Source organism: Taeniopygia guttata, chromosome 1 (genome assembly GCF_048771995.1).
Source record: "Taeniopygia guttata chromosome 1, bTaeGut7.mat, whole genome shotgun sequence".
NCBI classification, from domain to species: domain Eukaryota; kingdom Metazoa; phylum Chordata; class Aves; order Passeriformes; family Estrildidae; genus Taeniopygia; species Taeniopygia guttata.
Window position 1 is genome coordinate 49,633,562 of NC_133024.1, and position 18,471 is coordinate 49,652,032.

The 18,471-nt window shown below is 33.8% G+C and overlaps 1 protein-coding gene across 7 annotated transcripts in view; it reads left to right on the forward strand.

Moving 5' to 3' along the window:
* Positions 1–18,471, forward strand: part of DACH1 (dachshund family transcription factor 1) — a 352,745-nt gene that overhangs the window by 142,827 nt on the left and 191,447 nt on the right. For all 7 annotated transcript variants that reach the window (XM_030271485.4, XM_030271469.4, XM_030271474.4 and 4 more), the window contains exon 2: positions 6,425–6,540. In XM_030271485.4, the coding sequence (XP_030127345.4) occupies positions 6,425–6,540 (116 nt within the window). The remainder of the gene's footprint in view (positions 1–6,424; positions 6,541–18,471) is intronic.

Genomic DNA, 18,471 nt, shown 5'->3' on the forward strand with positions numbered 1-18,471 from the left:
ACTAATTATTGCGTGAGAACATTTTCTGTTTAATTGTGAGAAGAAAAATAAATTTAAGGTAATTGCACTGAGAGTTTTATTGTTTTACAAGACTGCTGCAAGTAAAAAGGACATGGTGTGACTTCTGATGGTTGTTTTACTAACTGCCAAAACAAATGTATGCTCTGTCTTAGAGCTGCGTTTTTTACTTTGTTCTTGAGAGGGAACAGAAGCGGAAAACCTAAAATAGTAAAGTATAAGGTTTGGATCGATGTACTTTGTCATTTTTTTGCCTTTAAAATGCTAGTTCAGTGCATCAGAAATATTTATGAAGGTTACCTTGGCAAGCAAGTGTTTTCCAAGCAAAGGAATTAAATTACACAAAAGGTTTAGTCAGTCTTCCTAGACCCTATTTTTCAGTACTGACACACCCTTGGCTCAAGTCTTGTGAGTGTGAAGGCTGCACGTATGATGAGAGCTTCATAGAAGCTATCCCAAAACCCAGAAATACCGTGTGGGGAGAGTCCACTGCCTGTGGTTACAGGTTGTCACAAGGTATCCCTGTCTTTGCATTAAGTCAGCAAGTCATATCTTCGGCCCTTTTGCAGTGTCCATTTTATGGTGAGCACATAACTAGTTCCAGTGGCTAATCACCTAAATATCATTCAGCCAGCTTGTTTGAGGTCAAAAGTTCCATGTCAGTCTTTGAAACACTAAGGGGAGATGGAACAGATGAGAAATAAAGCATAGATTTTCAAAATAATCCTAAATGAGATGCATAAATGCTGATGTAGCTAAAATTGGTGTTGATATTCTAAACTGTTTTAGGCAGTTCTAAGAACTTAAAAATTGCATTAAATGAATACACTAAATCCTTGTTACAGATTTGCTACATATCACTTCTGGCGTGTAACTTTACCTGCCACTCCCCAATATTACTGATTATAAAACTGCCTGGCCAATTGTAACTTCACTGCATCATGTATGGCCAGCTACAGATGAGGACAATATTTCTGTGCACTAAACTTGCTCACAGACAAGATTAAAAATAAACCTTTATATGTAGAAAACAAACCCTGAAATTAAACAATTTTGGCAGGAGAGGCAGTTTGCCTTCTTACTGCTGGTTAAGACTTGCAGTTTTCTTTAGGGGTGCTTCATGTATTTAATAAAAAAAAATTTTTAGGAGTAAAACTTTACTAGTCAAATGTTAATATTGCACAACTGTTCATCGAAATCAAGACATGAGAAAGATAAATCACAGTATTATCTCAACATTTTTGAACACTTTTAGTTTCCTAGAACATGTTTTGCCATGCAATTAGTCATCTGTAAAATGCTAGTGACGCACTCTGAGAATTATATACTACTCGTGAAGAGTTTCAGCTGTTTTGGAGCCAAACCTTCCTTGGTGCTCAAAGGTCTTAAAAGAAATCAGTAGGAGGTCTACTTATCTAAGGCTTTCAAGGATGAAACCTTTAAATTTTAACATCGAAGTCTGTTTTCTGGCAGATAGTAATAAGAGCTGAGTGCAGCCTAGTTACATTTAAAGCCAAGCAGATAAGCCCATACTATTGTCCTGTTGTCTCTTTCCATGTGATTGTACAGGGCCAGGTTTTCTGTTGATGATGTCTGCTTTTAATTGTTTAGCCCTATCAAAACATTTCTAGGAGCAAGCTCATACTTGATAATATAACTTAAATGATGCAAAACTTAAAAGTACTATCAAAGCACAACATTTTAACAGATAAGGAACACAGATTCTTCTATTTCTTATTCTTTAATTCAGCCATCTGTTGTTTTCTAGCTTTGGTAAGACAGGAAAGATAGAAGACTAATATATGTTGATCAAAAGACCAAGAAATAACCACATTCTCGGCCTTAAATGTAGTTTCAATTGCTTCTCATGCTAATCACAGTACAGTAGACAAATAGACCCTTTTTTTTCAAAGATGAAAATGCTACAGCCATAGTATTCCTTTGATGTATTTATGAAATTGAAGAGATGAACTACAAATCTGGCCAAAAATTAATGGATTTATTTTCAATCATTCTGGAAAGTGTTCTAATCTACTTAGCTGTTGTTAGTGAAGAAAATATTTGAGACTTTCAAGATTCACTAATCTGCACCTTGAGTTCCTCATTCACATAATGGCATATTGTAACTGTAAACCATGATAATTTCTACAAAAATAAAGATCAGTTGTCTGTGGGAATGTCTTTTAAGACTTGAGAAAAGTTTGATAATTTTATCACAAACTGACACAAGCTTATGGAAGGCTGATGGATTTTCATGGGAATACATGCTTCACTTCAAAAACTTGATCACTAAGTTACTAATACATAGTCCTGTAGAAAGCTTTCATTTTCTTCTTCAACATATGTTATCTCACATGTGAAAATTTAAGTTTTAGAGCAGAGAATAGCTAACTTACTCATATTTCTAAAAGCCGAGTGACAGTCTATTGGATATTTTTTTCTAATGCACTTCACAAGGAACTGCTAACTTCCCTATAGTTTTCTCCTTGGTCTTTAGAACAGTTAATCTTGTGGCTTCCTTGAATCTTTGTTGATATTGTCTAATTTCTGCTTTCTCTAATTTACACTTTGAAGAACAAAAGAGTAGACAGGAAGATCAGCTATGGCTTCCAGATGTAGCACTGTTTCTTCCAGTGTCTTCTTGTGAAGTCCCAAAACACTCCTTGACTTATCTGTACTATAACCCTAGGTATTCACAAGGTATTCACTTTGCCTTTTGGGATTTTGGCATTTCAGACTGTTTATCTTTGCTCTAAAAAACCCAGACTTTATACATCTTCAAAATCAAAATGGGTCCTCTTTGAGTAGTTTACCTGTTGAGATAATTAGCATTTCCATAAGAAATCTTATGGATTTTCAGGAAAAACTTTCAGGAAAAACAGTGTAGTTCTTCCAATAATTGTATTCAGATAAAAGATAAAATCTTACAATGTCTTTTATATGTCTGTTAAAAGCTTATATACAAAATCTAAATTTGAGTAAAAATAATATTATCATCAGCTTTTAGATGATGATTTTTGTATCATAGTGTCACCAACTAGAAGACAAAATTACTGATTGTTCTGGCAATTAAATGTATCTTTTACATAATAAATCAACCCATACCTACTTAAATTATGGGTTTTTTTTATCCTGAAGACAAATCTACTGATTTTGATACAGAAATAGGAATATTATCAGTATTTTTAAGTTTTCTTGGAATGAAAATGAAAATTTTTAGGTTAGGCCCTAACCTAAAAATAGTAGGTCTTTGCTATACTCAAGTTTATGAAAAATACTAACAAAATGATTTATTAATCTATTTTTATCATCCTGTTTATGATAGTTAAACTAATTTGCTATGCTTTTGATGTTTTTTTTAAAGACTTTATCATATAGCTATAAAAATGATAATGAACTACAAAACAGCATGTGAGTTTTCAATTCTAGTCAAAGTGATTATTTTTTAAAGTATTTTTTCATGCCATTTTTTTCCCCACAACTTTGTTAATGATTCATATAAAATTCTTGCAATTCTTATAGCTTGAAAACAAATCTTACAAAATGGTAGTATTTCAAGTTAGTAGTATGAAACAAATACTTAAGAAATGACAACTAACAAATTAAGTCAAGTATTGGTACTCAGTTATTAACGACAATTAATTGTGTATTGCACAGTCTACCATGCCTCTAAATCAGATCTAGCAGGCCTTAAGAAATAATTCTTTATTTGTCTTACAATGTTTTTCTGCCTTGTTATTAGGAAAAAACCCACCTTTCTTAAATAGATAGAGGCCTTTTAATAGCAGATTGGAACTAGCGTCCCTTAAAAATTTATCAGGATTAAATAGGTTTCCATCTCAGAAATTTCATATAAATAGAATCACAGAATAATCTGAGTTGGAATGGCTCCATAAGGATCAAGTCTAGTTCCTAGGGTCTCACCCACATGGTGTGACCATCCCCAAGTCACACCATGTGCCTTAGAGCATTGTCAAAACACTCCTTGAACTGCCAGACTTGGTGCTGTGACCACTTTCCTGAGGAGCCTCCTCCCAGTGCCCAACCATCTACTAGGTGAAATCTTATTAGTAAGATTGGAATTGGGAGTTTAGGACTTCATTAAAACATTTACTTAGTAAACTTTGGGATATGTCATGGAGTGGAGTTGCAGTTTTCTTTAGGGGTGGTTGGTGGACTTGCTTATGGCTCTGAGTGTGACGCCCCCCCGGTTTTTGTATACAATAGCACAAGCAATTTGATTGTAGAAGAAGACCAAAGGAAGAGTTCTGCCTTAGGTATTTCAGTATCACTCACCTATAATTTGCTGCTGACCTTTGTTTAGAGATTTGGTCCATGACTGTCTTCCCTTAGGCTTTGAAGAGGAGTGGTTTTATTCCTCAAAATCAAAGACAAAAGCATCCAGGCTTCACCATGGCTATATTTGGTAAACATCAAAGAGAGTCTTTGCAGGTGTAAACTTGTTTTTTATAAAGACCTGGAAGTCGTTGTGCCACATTGCCCTGCTTGTGTTCTGTTATGCTTCTGTCAGATCCTTCAATAGACATATCACAACAGTAATTTGAGTGCTTCAGCATAGAGACTTAAATGAAACCATTAAAGTTTTCCTACACAGTGGCATTTTTTGGTGTGTGAATATATTAGAAACACTCCATTTAAATCAGATCATTTTTGTCTATAATGTTTTTTTCAGTTTTATGTGTATTTATGGTATGTTTATTTTTATTGTAAATCACAAAGGAAATATCAAAGAAAATCTGAAGACATTTAATTTGGTTTTGTGAGCTGGAATAAGACAGTGTTCTTTTTCTACAACTGTTTTTCCTGTTGTTTTGAACATATGACAATTTTGTTTACATTAAAGAAAATCAAAAATGCCAAACCAATCAAAGAAATTACCAAGTTTATAATTTTAATAATGACCTCAGCTAAGGACATTAAGTTGGGAATTAATGATCAGTTAAGGTTAATGACTCAATGCCTTGAGTCATTAAACTTCAAGAAAATGCTTTTTACTTTGATTGTTTTTGGTTTATTAGAGTTAGGTTGTAGGAGGTGCCAAAACAAAAAGAAAAAAACTTATTTCCAAACACAATGGAAACTAATATGAATAAAAAACAGAGATGTTTTATTATCTGCCTCATTCTGCAGTCCCAGAATATCTAGAAATGCCATTATCCCTGATTAGAGTTTTGTTAGTATGAGGAGCTAAGGGGCATACCCACCTTTCTTTTATTTCTTGCTCTGAAACAAATGAAGAATGTTTGGCAGATCATAGGTTTTAGACACTACTTAAAAGCACTGGAGCAGCACATCACCTTATTCTGTGAAATTATTCTGCAATGTCCCCTAAATGGGCAGTTACAGGATGTTGCAGTGGTACCATGGTATGGTCTGTACCTAGGAATACAAACCTTTGGATATATATTGTATGAGCAACTATTACATATCTGTATGTAAGTGGGCAAAAAGTATTTTCATTGTCATCCGTCTCTAATTTGTATGCTGCTTAGACAGTCTAGGAGTTGGAAAGTTGTGTATGTGAGCATTTAACAGACAAGGAGTGCTTAAACCTGAAGCTCTTTATATTTTCGTACTGGACACATGTAAGCTGCTGTAATGGCTTTTGCTCAACAATATCCTACAAATAATTCCGAGTCCTTTCTGACATAAAGTAGTATATTTAAAGTAAGGTGTCTTAGGGAGATTTTCACTTTAAATAGAATAAGGGTTAAATGATAACTTGACTTATCTTTTAAATGACAAAAAATAAAGAAATTGCAAGACCTTTTCACACATTAGATATGTATTGTCATTTATCATCTAGATATCAGGCTAGCAGTGCGAAGTAATAAAACATATCATCGAAAAATGTGCTATAGGTCTGAATCACTCTTTCATTCCACCTCCCAGCTAACTGTAGTATTAAATCAAACAAGCAGAACATTTCCTTAGGCAGCCATTGCCTTTTAATTTCCTGAAGAACCTTAAAATATCATTCATTACAAGTACTACACATATTTGGTTTTTAAAAGTCTCATAAATCAATAGCAGGCTGACTGTAATAATTATTACAAGTTAGTGCATAATTTTCGTGCTGAAGGCTGCATGCAGAACTTTAGCATATGCAAACGAGGCAATTCAAACTGTGTATAGATATTAATGTGAAGAAGCAGGTAACGAGGTGCAGGCTATGAATTATGCATCAAGAGCGGCTGATCTTCAATGAGGAAAATGAATTCAGCATGTAATCTAATTAGTGATGGAAGTCTATTACATCTAACTGCAAAAGCAACCGTCCTTGAAACAAATTTATTTACAGTCCATGTTACCACTTGAAACAACTTTGAAATTATGTGTAAGACAACAGCTTAATTGTAAAAATTTTTTTATTTGTTTGTTTCAGTTCTAGACCTGGAAGGCCTCCTAAGAGGACTCAAAGTGTCACCTCCCCAGAGAATTCTCATATCATGCCACATTCTGTCCCAGGCCTAATGTCTCCTGGAATCATCCCGCCAACAGGTAGGATCGCTAGAAACACCTTCACACGGGAAATCGTTCGAATTCATGGCTTATATCCACTTGTTAATAGATTAACAGTCTAGGAAAGCAGCAGACAAATACCACAATAGTTCCCCTAATGTCACATTATTGGTACACAAACATGTTATATGTAATGGAAATTATGTCAGTTTAGTACTTAAAAATAACTGAACAAATAATAATCCTTTATGATTTTTCCCCCGTTCTTTTTCTTTATAAACAAAAACCTTTCAAAGCATGAATTACCTATCATTAGACAATAATCTCCCTATTTATTTTTAATAGATCAGATATCTTCTGCTTTTTTTTGCTGCTTTGCTTCATTAGATAATGTCATCAGGAATATAGTTGCCTGAAGAAACTGACTTAGTTAAAATAACTCCATGCTGCACACATGTCTTTCTTAATTTTTCATCCTGAAATTCTATTTTTGATATGTCTCCTGAGGCTTTACACTAATATAAAGTTCTGTAATAATCTGTTTCTCATAATGTTATTTTTTTTGAAAGTTACTGTACTATCTCTTAGCAGTGACTTGCTCTTAGACATAGTTAAATTAAGAAAGGCTGTACTGCAGGGAGGAGGTGAACAGTCACCCAAAGATGGAGGCACCCAATAGTCAAGCTGCTGGTGGTGCCACATTCTCTTTCTCCATGCTACAAACCATTTACACTCTGGGACTTGTTTCAGCAATGTCCACCTGAGCTTCTGCTTCTTGCCCAGTTATTTCCTGCTTATTTGCATGGCTCAGTCTCTAACACTGATTTTCTCTAAGGAAAAGGAAAAAATAATTAACTAAACTAATAAAGAGGAAGATTACTTGATCTTCTGGACCGGATGGATGGGTGGATGTTTGAGTACATGCCCATGATTATGTCTCTCTAAGTACGAGCATGATTCTTGGCATGATTTTGGTCACAGATGACTAACATTCTCAAAAGAAATGCTCAGTTCAGGAAACAACAAATTGTTTGAATGTAAATGTCTTGTCTGGAGGAAGGACGAAAGTGATGAAGGCTTAGCTCAATGGACAAAAGGAGACGTGTACTTTGGCCTTAGGCTCAGGAGCTCCTTTACATGGTGAGATAAACACATAGCTAGAAATATTTTATTTGAAATTTAAAGTCTTTTAAAGATTAAGAGAAGTGACAAAATGAAGGGAGGTCAGACAACAAAGATTGGTAGGAGAGAGATATAAAATAAGGAGAGAGAAATAGGGATGAGACTGAGAACGTAGTTGAGTATGGGAAAATGTCAGGCAAGTAGAACTCACAGTGGTAGTCTGGGCAGGTGTAGCCAGCAAAAAAAGAAAATTTGGATTGAAATACTTTATATAATAGAATTCACAGGATAAAATCTTATATAGAAAGTAGAGATCGTGCAGAGTGAATGCAGCATGACAATAGTAAATGGGATCTGTGTGGGGAGAGAATGAAAGTTTTTATTGTGCAGAAACATTCATGTTCATGACGGAGAGATCAAAAGTTGCAGAAGTGAAGGGAAATTATTTGGAGGAAGTAAGGAAGGAAAATATCAAAGAAAAAAATGCATGTGCAAAGTAGAAAGGAGATGAAAGAAGTCAGAGACAAATAAGCAGGCCAAAAAGAGGGAGGCAGGAAAAGAAACCTTGTCAACAGTATCGTTTGGGGTTTTGTGTTACAGTTAATATCTTAGAGCAGATCACCTCTTGATTTTTTATTTTAAGAAAGCAGTTTAAAACCACAACTAATGCCTAAAAGTATCCAATTCCTCTCTAGTCCTTTAAAACTAGTCATAACAAGTTAACAATAAAAATATATGGTACTAAAACCAGAGATCAAATTTCTTAGAGTATCAGCCCACAAAACCAGATGCAAATCTTTTAAAAATGATGATTGAAAAAAAATAGAAGAAAATAATTCAAAATTAAGGAAAATAGGCATATGTAAGATTATAATTTATAGAATTCTTTTTGGATGGTAATGCTTTGTGAGTCTCTTGCAAAAGAATAAAGGTTTAAATTAAATTGCTGTTACATTTGAACTGGTTTCACATTACATGATTTACCACAACAGAAGGAGTGGTATGATTTTTTTTTTCCCATTGTGGTGGTGTGGAGTCTCAAACAGCACAAAAATGCAAACAATGACTCTGATAGAAGAGAGCTTTGGGGTCTGTTTTTCCATGAGGTATGCAAAGGTTCAGCAAAGATAAAGAGCATCCTGACAGAAATGCTACATGACAGTCATTCAAGCATTTTATAGACAGGGAAGTATAAAAATAGACTTGCAGTCTGATCTTATGAGTTCAAAACAATGAAAATTTGTGGGTCTACATTGTAAATAAGTACCAAAACTACTGTAAGAGCCCTACAAAGAAAAGACTGTGATAACTGCGATAGATGATATAGGTGCCATTGTTATGTGCTCTCACATTAGTTGATACAAGAAAAATCTTGCCAATTTTAAAGTTTTGCTCCATATTTTGACTGTATATAAAAAAAAACACTGACTAGTTGAGGTTGTCGGGCACCACTGAAGATCACCTAGTCCAGCTTCTGCTGGTTAAAGTAAGATTACTCAGAGCAGGTTGTTCAGGACTCAGTACACTTGAGATTCCATGTGTGTCTTTGCGGATGGAGACACCACAATGTCTCTTTGGAATTTATTACAATGTTTCACTACTCTCATAATAATATTGATTTTTTTTTTTAAACTTTTTAAATGGAATTTTCTGTTTTTCAATTTGTGTTTGTTAGGCCACATTTGAGAAGTCCGGCTCTGTCTCTGTCCTTACCAAGTTTTCATGCACATTAGTATGTCTTTTCCAGGCTAAGCAGTCCCAGGTCTCTTATGTCTTTCTTGATATGTTAGAAATTCCAAAAGATGGTTCTTTATTTGAGAAGTTTGTGAAGTGTGAATTTCCCGTTAGTATCCAGCTCTAAGCAGAAAAACTAAAATTACCAGATTATTAAGTGCTTCCTACCCCTTCTTTCTCTATTATTTTTTTCGTTATAACTTCTTTTTAAACTTTCTGATTGATTTAATAATCTGAGCGTAATAACTAAGTTTCTTTCCTGCCTACAAAAAAGTATAAGTGATCACACAAACAATTATGTGCTATTTAATGCTCTTTAAGTATAGAGGTCTGCAATTATTAGGTGTATCTAGGATACACAATGCTACGATTTAATACATGATTTTTACTTCAAAATTTTCCTTTTTTTGAAATGTGCTGCATGATACAGAAATAGAGATTTAAAGGAGGAAATCTTGATTTCTAAAGTGACTGGTTCTGCATGCATCATTTATGTATGCAAATAATACTGGTATTAAACTGTATGCTGAGATTTCTCATGATATTCCAGGACTCTATATTTTTGTAGGAGGTCAAATTAAGGAACCCTTGAAAATATTTTTTATCACTGATATAATCTCTGAAAATGCATGCAGAACATTTTGCATCATCAGTTAGAATGAACTTGCTTTGTGGAAGTATTTAGGGACTAAGATGGGATGTAGGAATGATATACAGAAGGAAAATAAAAGAGAAAAAAGCTGTAATATTCCACATGTTTTTAATAAACTATAAATTGAAGAACTATATCAACCCCTCAGTTGATATTCTGTCCATTTTATTAGAATTAAATATTACCCACAATTGCTGATCTATCCACTGTATTTCATTAAGGTCAATTTACAGAATGCTCCCAGATTTTTAGGAGACTTCACAAAGACTTCACGAAAGATAATCTTGAATTTATGAAAATAAATCTGTAGGTCCTTTGATACTGTGACAAAATGAGAAACATATGATAACAGAAAATGAAGATCTTCAGAAATTGTCCAGAGAATTAAAATCTGCCTATGTTACAAATGGTGTAGTCAGAAGAAAGAATTTGGTGTAGGCTCAAACAGTTGTAGTGACATTTCCAGCTTTTCTAGGTAGCACCTTGAAATCCTTCCAAAAATGTATGGCTCATCATAGTTAACTTTGATCTGCTCTCTCTGTGTACTGCAGATCTTTTCTTGGCTAATATACTTCAAAAGTTGTCTAAAGTTGAAACATTGGATGTTTGTAATTGTGATCAATCAGAAAAGAAGTGCTATATGTCCTGAATGTATGAAATACCTTGTGGTCTGTACTTTTATGTCTGGAGTAGCTACATTAACATATTAAATGATATTTCCATTGTTTTTAATATTAACTTTAAAAAACAATTTTTTTTTCACTTTTCTAATTATTTTGGTAATTTTTCTTCAGTATTTTAGGTTTTGAAACTGCTTTTAAAACTCCCTGCTAAATTCTTCTGCAACTTGGCCTACTGAGCCTGAAATCTATAGGTGACAAAATGAGTAACTGCAATCTTTTGTGCTTATTTCAGGAATGGCGTCTTTCAAAGATAAAATGAGAATATAAACTGCTTTTGGAAATTGCTGACATAGGGCAGGATATGATATATATCATATATTCATATATTGATATATATCTATAGATATATCTTTGTCAATTAAAAAAAGTAATTTCAAAGCATGTTTTATTTATTACATTACTTTTACATTAAATTAATCTGAATAATTATTGTTGCTATTATTATTTTGAACAGGTTTGCTTTATGACTCTATATAACTATTTCAATCTGAATCCAGACTGTTCCAGTGTAAGGATGTTAAGCTTTCTCTAAAATGTTTCATGTGTACAAATTATAACTGCTCTCCTTTATTAAACTATTCTTTTTCTTTTCTTAAGTGGTAATCTGAAGATGTAATTTCTAATCTCATTTTCTCTCTTGCTGTGGGCCTGAATCAATATAAGTATATTCTAACTTCCGTCTTGTACAAAATTCTTTGCACCACAAAGCATTTTTATGGGGAGTTAGAGTAAGGAAAGAGTTGAAAGGTTTTGTATGGATTATTTCGGCTTGGAGGGCAAGCATCATTCACAGATGCAGTGATTGATAAAGTGTGGTAATGTTTTTGCAAAAGTAGATGATGAAATTATTTGGTGTTTAAAGAAAGATTAATCACATAATTAAATAATTTCATTTTCTCTGGCTCATAGTTATTGATGTTGTATTAGGCAGACTGAAAGAATGGTTAAAATATAATTATCATTGTTACTCTATCCACATCATATTGCCAAGAAATAAAATCTGTAGCTAGAAGTGTTTCCTCCTGACAGTCTCAATCCTGTCAGGTCTTAAAAATATATTTAATTTACTGAAATGAATAGAGTTGATTTCTGTGAGTATTCTAGAGGCTAGAAACTGTAAATTGGAATTACATATTAATTTTGAGAAGCAAATCTATTATTCAGTTATTTATTTTATTCACTGGGTATCTTCTGAGATCCCGTGTTAGTTAAAAAGGTACACATCGATAAAACTGAGTGCTGTTGCTTATTTGTTTTTAAAATCCATTTTGTGTTAACACAGTATTTTGGTTATTAGTGTTAAATCATTTTTATCGTTAACCTTGGTTTTGATTGGTTTTACAGGATGATGAGCTGTTTTTCTGTTGGGGCTGAACTAACTTACTATAGGAATAAGCAACAAAGTCCTGCTTTGAGAGTGACAAACTGTAACCTAATTCAGGAGACTGAACAAATTACACAAAACATTTTTGCACTTCATTAAGGAAGTAGTCCTTATAATTAATGTGAAAGCTTTTGTCATGTTCACTAGTTGATGTATCAGTGGGAAAATAAACTGACTCAATGCTGTAAATGTAAATTTTTTCATAGTTTTAAAAATAATAATTAAGGTGTAATTCAGGCCACCTGTCATACTCTGAAAACAGTCATAATTTTGTCATACTATCATCCCACTGAACAGCTAGCTATATTCTGCTTTAGCACAAGAGGATTTATCACTGAAAACTGCTTCTGGAAACTCACTAATTTTAAGTTCCAGTAAGTCCCTTACATTTTTCAGTGATAAAATCTTTTTTAAACCAAGAATTATTTGCAGAAATTGAACCTTTTTTAATTAAGAATGTTTAATGATGAAGCACTTGTACATTTTGCAACATTGTATCATGCAACACTACATATATTTAAAGCTTTAAAGATACTGTTGGAAAATGGTATAAGTCAGAGTCACACCTCATTCAGGTTCACCCACTGCCTGTTGAGAGCCTTCCCTAGACTGAACTGTTTCCAGAAATGCTCTCAGCCTTTTTGATGTGAAGGCAACAAGTTGGTTCACTTCAAAAGAGACTCTGGGATTAATTATTTAAGCAGTGAAGGTAGTAATGAACCTCGACATGCTCAAGGTACTCAAAAAGAAACTGAGTGAAGTTCTTTAAGTTTTAAGTTTTAGTTATAAGCTAGTGAATCCTCTTTTCTACTTGTCCGTTGTAAGTACTCAGTAATAGGTTATGGTATTTACAGATTTTTACCTTTTATTGGAAAACATGAGATAAAAGTTTTTTGTTTCTTCCTGGGTCACAGAATAATTTTGCCTCCTGAAAGCTAAGTTTGTAATCATACTGATTTCTGAATTCCCCCATAAGAATGCTATCCTGTGGGAGTTATGTAGGATCCCAGTTGAATGGCCATATTCTGTGAAGATGAACAACTAGAAGATACTAGATAAGCCTTTAATGATATGTGGTAATTTTCATATATAGGCAGCTTTTCAGGCTGGATTTAGCATGATCATAAAAGAAGAAAAAGTTCCTGACTTTGGAAGCGAACCTCTCTCCAGTTCCAGTTTCTTGTTTCAAATAGCAGAAGTGTATTAAACACGTCGGGAGTTGCTCCCCACTTTTCAGAGCAACATTTAATTAACAGTCTGTTATCATAACAGCTTTCTGTAAAACAAGTAACGTGTAGACTGAAATAAAATTAAAAACAAACAAAACACCAAACTCTTGATACAAAAGAAAGCAATTAAAACCTTATTCTTAAAGGCAGATATGTGGTGAAGTTATCAGACACTACATTAGGACCTAGTAATGGAAGTGTTTCTATGGCTTTCTGAATCCCAACACATTTTTGTAATTGAAAAAATTTTTGAAAATAAATATATTGCAGAATATGCTGTTTGTTTCTTAAAATTAAATTATTCAAATTGTAAGCTTCTAAGTTGTGGGTTATACCGAGATTTTTTTGTTGCTCAGTTTTCAGGCAGAGTCTTTCAACAGAAAAGCATCAAGATAATCGTAATCCTGTGTTTACAGTTTTTTCATATAGTAAACCTGTTGGTTTTCCACCCACTCCTGCTTTTTATTGAGAATGTTCAGCCAAAATAATTTGATTCCAAATCATTTAATCTCTAATTTGTTCAAAACTAACCTTTTATAGTGCAAGCAACACACTGTAATTTTAAACATGAAATACAAAGTATTATTTTGTTAAACGCTGCCACTAGAAATGAACCTGAGTTGTTGAATTTGGAATAACATCTTAAAATCGCAGACACTTTGGGCCCTTATATGTAGCAAAATAGAATTGTTGTAGCAAAATAGGAAGATGGTAGTTCTTAGGGTGAACATAGCAAGGTCTGGTACACAGCTCAGTTCCGTCATGTTGCTGACTGTAGTTCTGCATCATCATGACCACGTGAAGTTCCTGAATGTTATGGGGCACCCAAAACTCCTGTAGAGTTAAACTCCTTATGTCCTTGCATGACATGCTCAATGAAGGGTGAATGATTTTCTTCTCTTGATTTTAAATTTGATTTGCATTCAATGAAAATACTCCTTCAAATTTATATATTCCAAAGTTATGGTCCATGATTTCATTACCATATATTTGGGGATTCTCTAAACTCCAGGAAAAACTGCAGCTTAATGTTTTCTGCTCAGTTTGGGCTGTTTGGGGGAAGGCAGTGTCAAATGTCATTATTTAATGTGATTGTCTTCTGGTTAAGAACAATCTCTCTTCTGTGGAGGTTTGCAGATTTCATACAAGGACTTAAATATGAAGGGAATTTCCAGAAAATATGTCAGGTAGCCCAAGTGTTTCTGTTATATTATTATATATGATGTAGGTGAACTTCAGAATTTGCTTAAGTAATTGGTATTTGCAGGAAAAGTATGCAAGGAAGCATTATTTTATCTAGCAAGCTTTAGAAAACTACAACTCAAGGAAAAAAACTTAACTAGCTAAGTACTATATTAATTTATTCTCAGGCTCTTGGGGTGTCCTGCACAGGGCCAAGAGTTGGATTTGATGATCCTGATGGGTCCCTTCCAACTCAGCAGATTCTATGGTTCTATGTATATAGTTTTCCAAGGAGAACCAGCCACTGTGAGTCATCCTTAGGACTTATAGCTCTAGGAACATTGCCTGCATGAATTGTACAAGGCACAGTTCATAGTGTGCTATCAATTGCACAGTTGTACAATAGTATCAGAATTGTAATGAATCCACTCCTAGTTCTCAGTGCAGTTTGCACATGTTAACAGCACTGTTAACTTACACCATGAACAGTGTTCATGGTACGGTTGTTACTAATGTCCTCTGCAACGTATTAGAGTTATCATAAAGTAGTCTTAACTGGGAGGTTTTTGAAAAGGAAGGTTGTTCTGGTTCAAGTATAGGATTACAAGGCCAAATATTCAAACTTGATTCCATATCATCTGAGAATTGCTTAACATTCCATATCATCTGAGAATTGCTTTCTGTTTGGCAATCAGTGTCAGAACTATTTAGTGATGTGAAGTTGAGTGCATTTTGTAACAGTTCACATGCTGATGAACTGTGTGGCAAACAAAAACCAGTCTACGGGTTATTGCTCCTGGAGGTGCTACCAAGAGCTTGTGGTTTATGAAAACCTGAGCCGATGATATGAGTTTCCATGCATTCAAGATACTCAGTTTGAAAACCTCATTTCATGTGAGAAGACTTTTCTTATTCCTTCAAACTACAGACATAGGTAGATATGTTGGTCATTTGCTGTGTGCCTGAGCCAGCAACTACGAAGTCAGGGATGGAAACTGGGGAAGGTAGCTGTGTTGAGAGAAAGAGAGAAAAGGAGAGGGAAGGGAGAGATAAGTTCTTTATGAATTAGTATAGCCAATTTATTTACAAGCCTGTTTATTTGCTGTTGTGTATTAATTCATGACTATTGAGAAGTTACAAGACTGCATTGGTATAGTATTTATATAATAGCTTTCAGGAGTTATTATCTTTTGACAGTATGTATTTTTAGAGAAGCCTGCATTTTTGCCTTTCTGAAATGTTTTTTAGTTATGAATGTTGTACATGTGACTCTTAAATCTTATTTCAGTCCAGTCTTAATTGCAATGAGATACTGTGTTCCAGCTGTCAGCCAAAATAAACTGATACTTTTACTAGTATTAGAGATGTGACCCGGCATTTAGGAAGAAAAGTTTTAGTTTGAGGAGAATGTTACTGTTGCTACATAATGATGTTGGTCATCAATTAATGATGTATTATTTTCTAGATAAGAAAACAGTAGCATGCTAGGACTAAGTAAGCTGGGGAAAGGAAAACTGTGCCTAGTTTTCTTAAGAAAACTAAGACAAAATTAATAATGTTACTGGCTTATTTTAACTCATCAAGATCCATACAAATTGCAGATAGTCTGACAGTGTACCAACAAGTTTTGTTGAGAATTAAGGTTTTGTCACCACTACCCTTTTGTTAGGGGGAACTGAGAGTAGATTGACCTAGGGGAAGTAGGATAAGTTGTCAGGAGTGTTTTTAATGGGCAGATGATTTTATGAAATTTCCTTTTCTCTGTATTCATTGTGCTGTTGGCTATCACAAGCACTAAGACCACATATACAGCTTGAACAATCAAGTTGCCTTTACTAAGAGGAAAGCTGATGAAGTAGCATTGCCTTCTGCATATGAATTTTTAAAAAATATTTCCAGTCTTTATAGTGGATACAGAATTTGAGACTTGGTGCCAGCTACATATTTCAAAAATTTCCATTTGTGGTTGCCTCAGATTGCTAGATCTACCTTGGTAGGAACCATAAAATCAAGGATATGATCTTAGGTAAGCAATCTCTACTAAAAAGGATGAAATCACTTTTATGGTTTCTTTTGACAATAAATTGAATCCTTAACACGTATGCTGTGATGCATCAATCCAATATACAGAGATAGAAAAGTAATTATTTCATTAGAATACTGACTCTGCAATGTCACTTAAACTCGGACTCCAGATAGTGAGAAAAGCTGCTTAACACAGTGCAAAAAATGATAGAATTTTCCTGTACCCTTGCCTAATAAATGTTATGAAATGGGAATAAAAGAATGGTGTAACTTTGTGTGTTTTGATAACCAAGTAACTTACTAAATCACAATGGTGCATTTTTTTTGTAAGTACCAGACTACAAAGAAAAGAAAAAAGCCCCTCAAATCCTAAATGATTTTCAGCATTCAAACAATATTCAGTGCAAGTATTTGAGAAGAGAAAGGTGACTTTTTGTCAATCAGTCCATTTGTTTTGAAAAGTATCTCAAAAGATTCTACTAGATTAATATTTCATTCAAGTAGAAGAAAACAGTGGTTCCTGTGAACTCAGGAACTGTGTGACAAAACAATTCTGAAGTATTTATTTTCCTTTGTTGAAAGCTCAGGTTATATTCAGGTTTTGATGTCTCAGATATACAACTGAGGACATCATACTCCTAGAGGTGAATGACAAAAAATACAGCCCTTTAGCCTCTGCAAACATCCTTTTTGTGGAATGTGGAATAAGTCCTTATGAAAGAGGATACAGATTTTTTTAAAAAATACAGCCATAAGAACATCCTTACATAAAATGTGAATTACTTGTATTTCTCTTAAAATTTATTTATGTTATCACCCAGGATAAAATTATATAGGGAAAGACTGTTAGGAACTGACATGTATGTAAAATCAAAATTAATTAGTATTATCATTGCAGAGCATTCTTAAGTTAAATGAAAAAAACCTGCTAAATGCTTGCTCACCAGGAAAAGTCTGGGCAAGGGATTGTATTATTTAGGCTATGATTCCTGTGAAGAATATGACTTTTATAGCTACATCAGTGCCAATCAATTAATGATAAATAAAACCAGTTCAGAGCTGTTCTTTACCTTGGATGGCAGGCATGCATCCTGCATCTTTCAACTGCAGATCCAAAATCTTTTTCTTATTACAGTAGTTCCCAACCTAAGGAAAAAAAATGATCCATATGTTTTCCCAAGGAAGAGTTCCTAGCCAGTTTTTTTTTTTTTTGGTACTGTCCATAGCCAATTACAGAATGCTTCCTGTAGCTATACTACAAAATCACTACTAGGTTGAATGTCTGTCTTGTTGGGTTTCTAATGTGTTTTTTGTTTAAAGAAACTAGAGACAAAGTTTTTATGGGAGTTTTATCTTTTATTAGACCAAGTGCCAAAAACTCTCTGGCTTTTAGAACACGAGCACTTGTCTGCTGAATGAAGTTAATCACTACTGCAGTCTAAAAGCAGCTGAAAGCAATTAAAAATTCTGATTTGGAAGTTCTGGTTTAAGTAAAAGCAACTTGATTTCTCCACCTTCTGTTCAGTAGCTGGATACCATTTGTCCATCGTGTGTTAAATATGATGACTTTTTTCATTAAAATTTCTTGCAGAATCTTTTTTTGAATTCTGTAATTGCCTTCTTCTCTACTCCAAGAGAAAACTCTTGATATTATTATTATTACTACTGCTATTACTGCTGCTACAGTGTTTTATGATTACTTTTGTTTTCCATTTGTTTAACAGAATCTCAGCTCATATTACTAGTTTATAATTTTATAATATAAACAAATACTATAATTTGTTTATATTAGTCAAAATATTAAACTTAGTATGAGACACTATATTTTCTCAAAATATATTGAGTTCCAAGTCACATGATCTGAGAAAATATTTATTTTTATTGTAAATATTGTGAAAAAGAATTTTAGAATTTTCGGCAAATGGTCTGAAATCCCACCGTTGTGACTTATTTTGAACT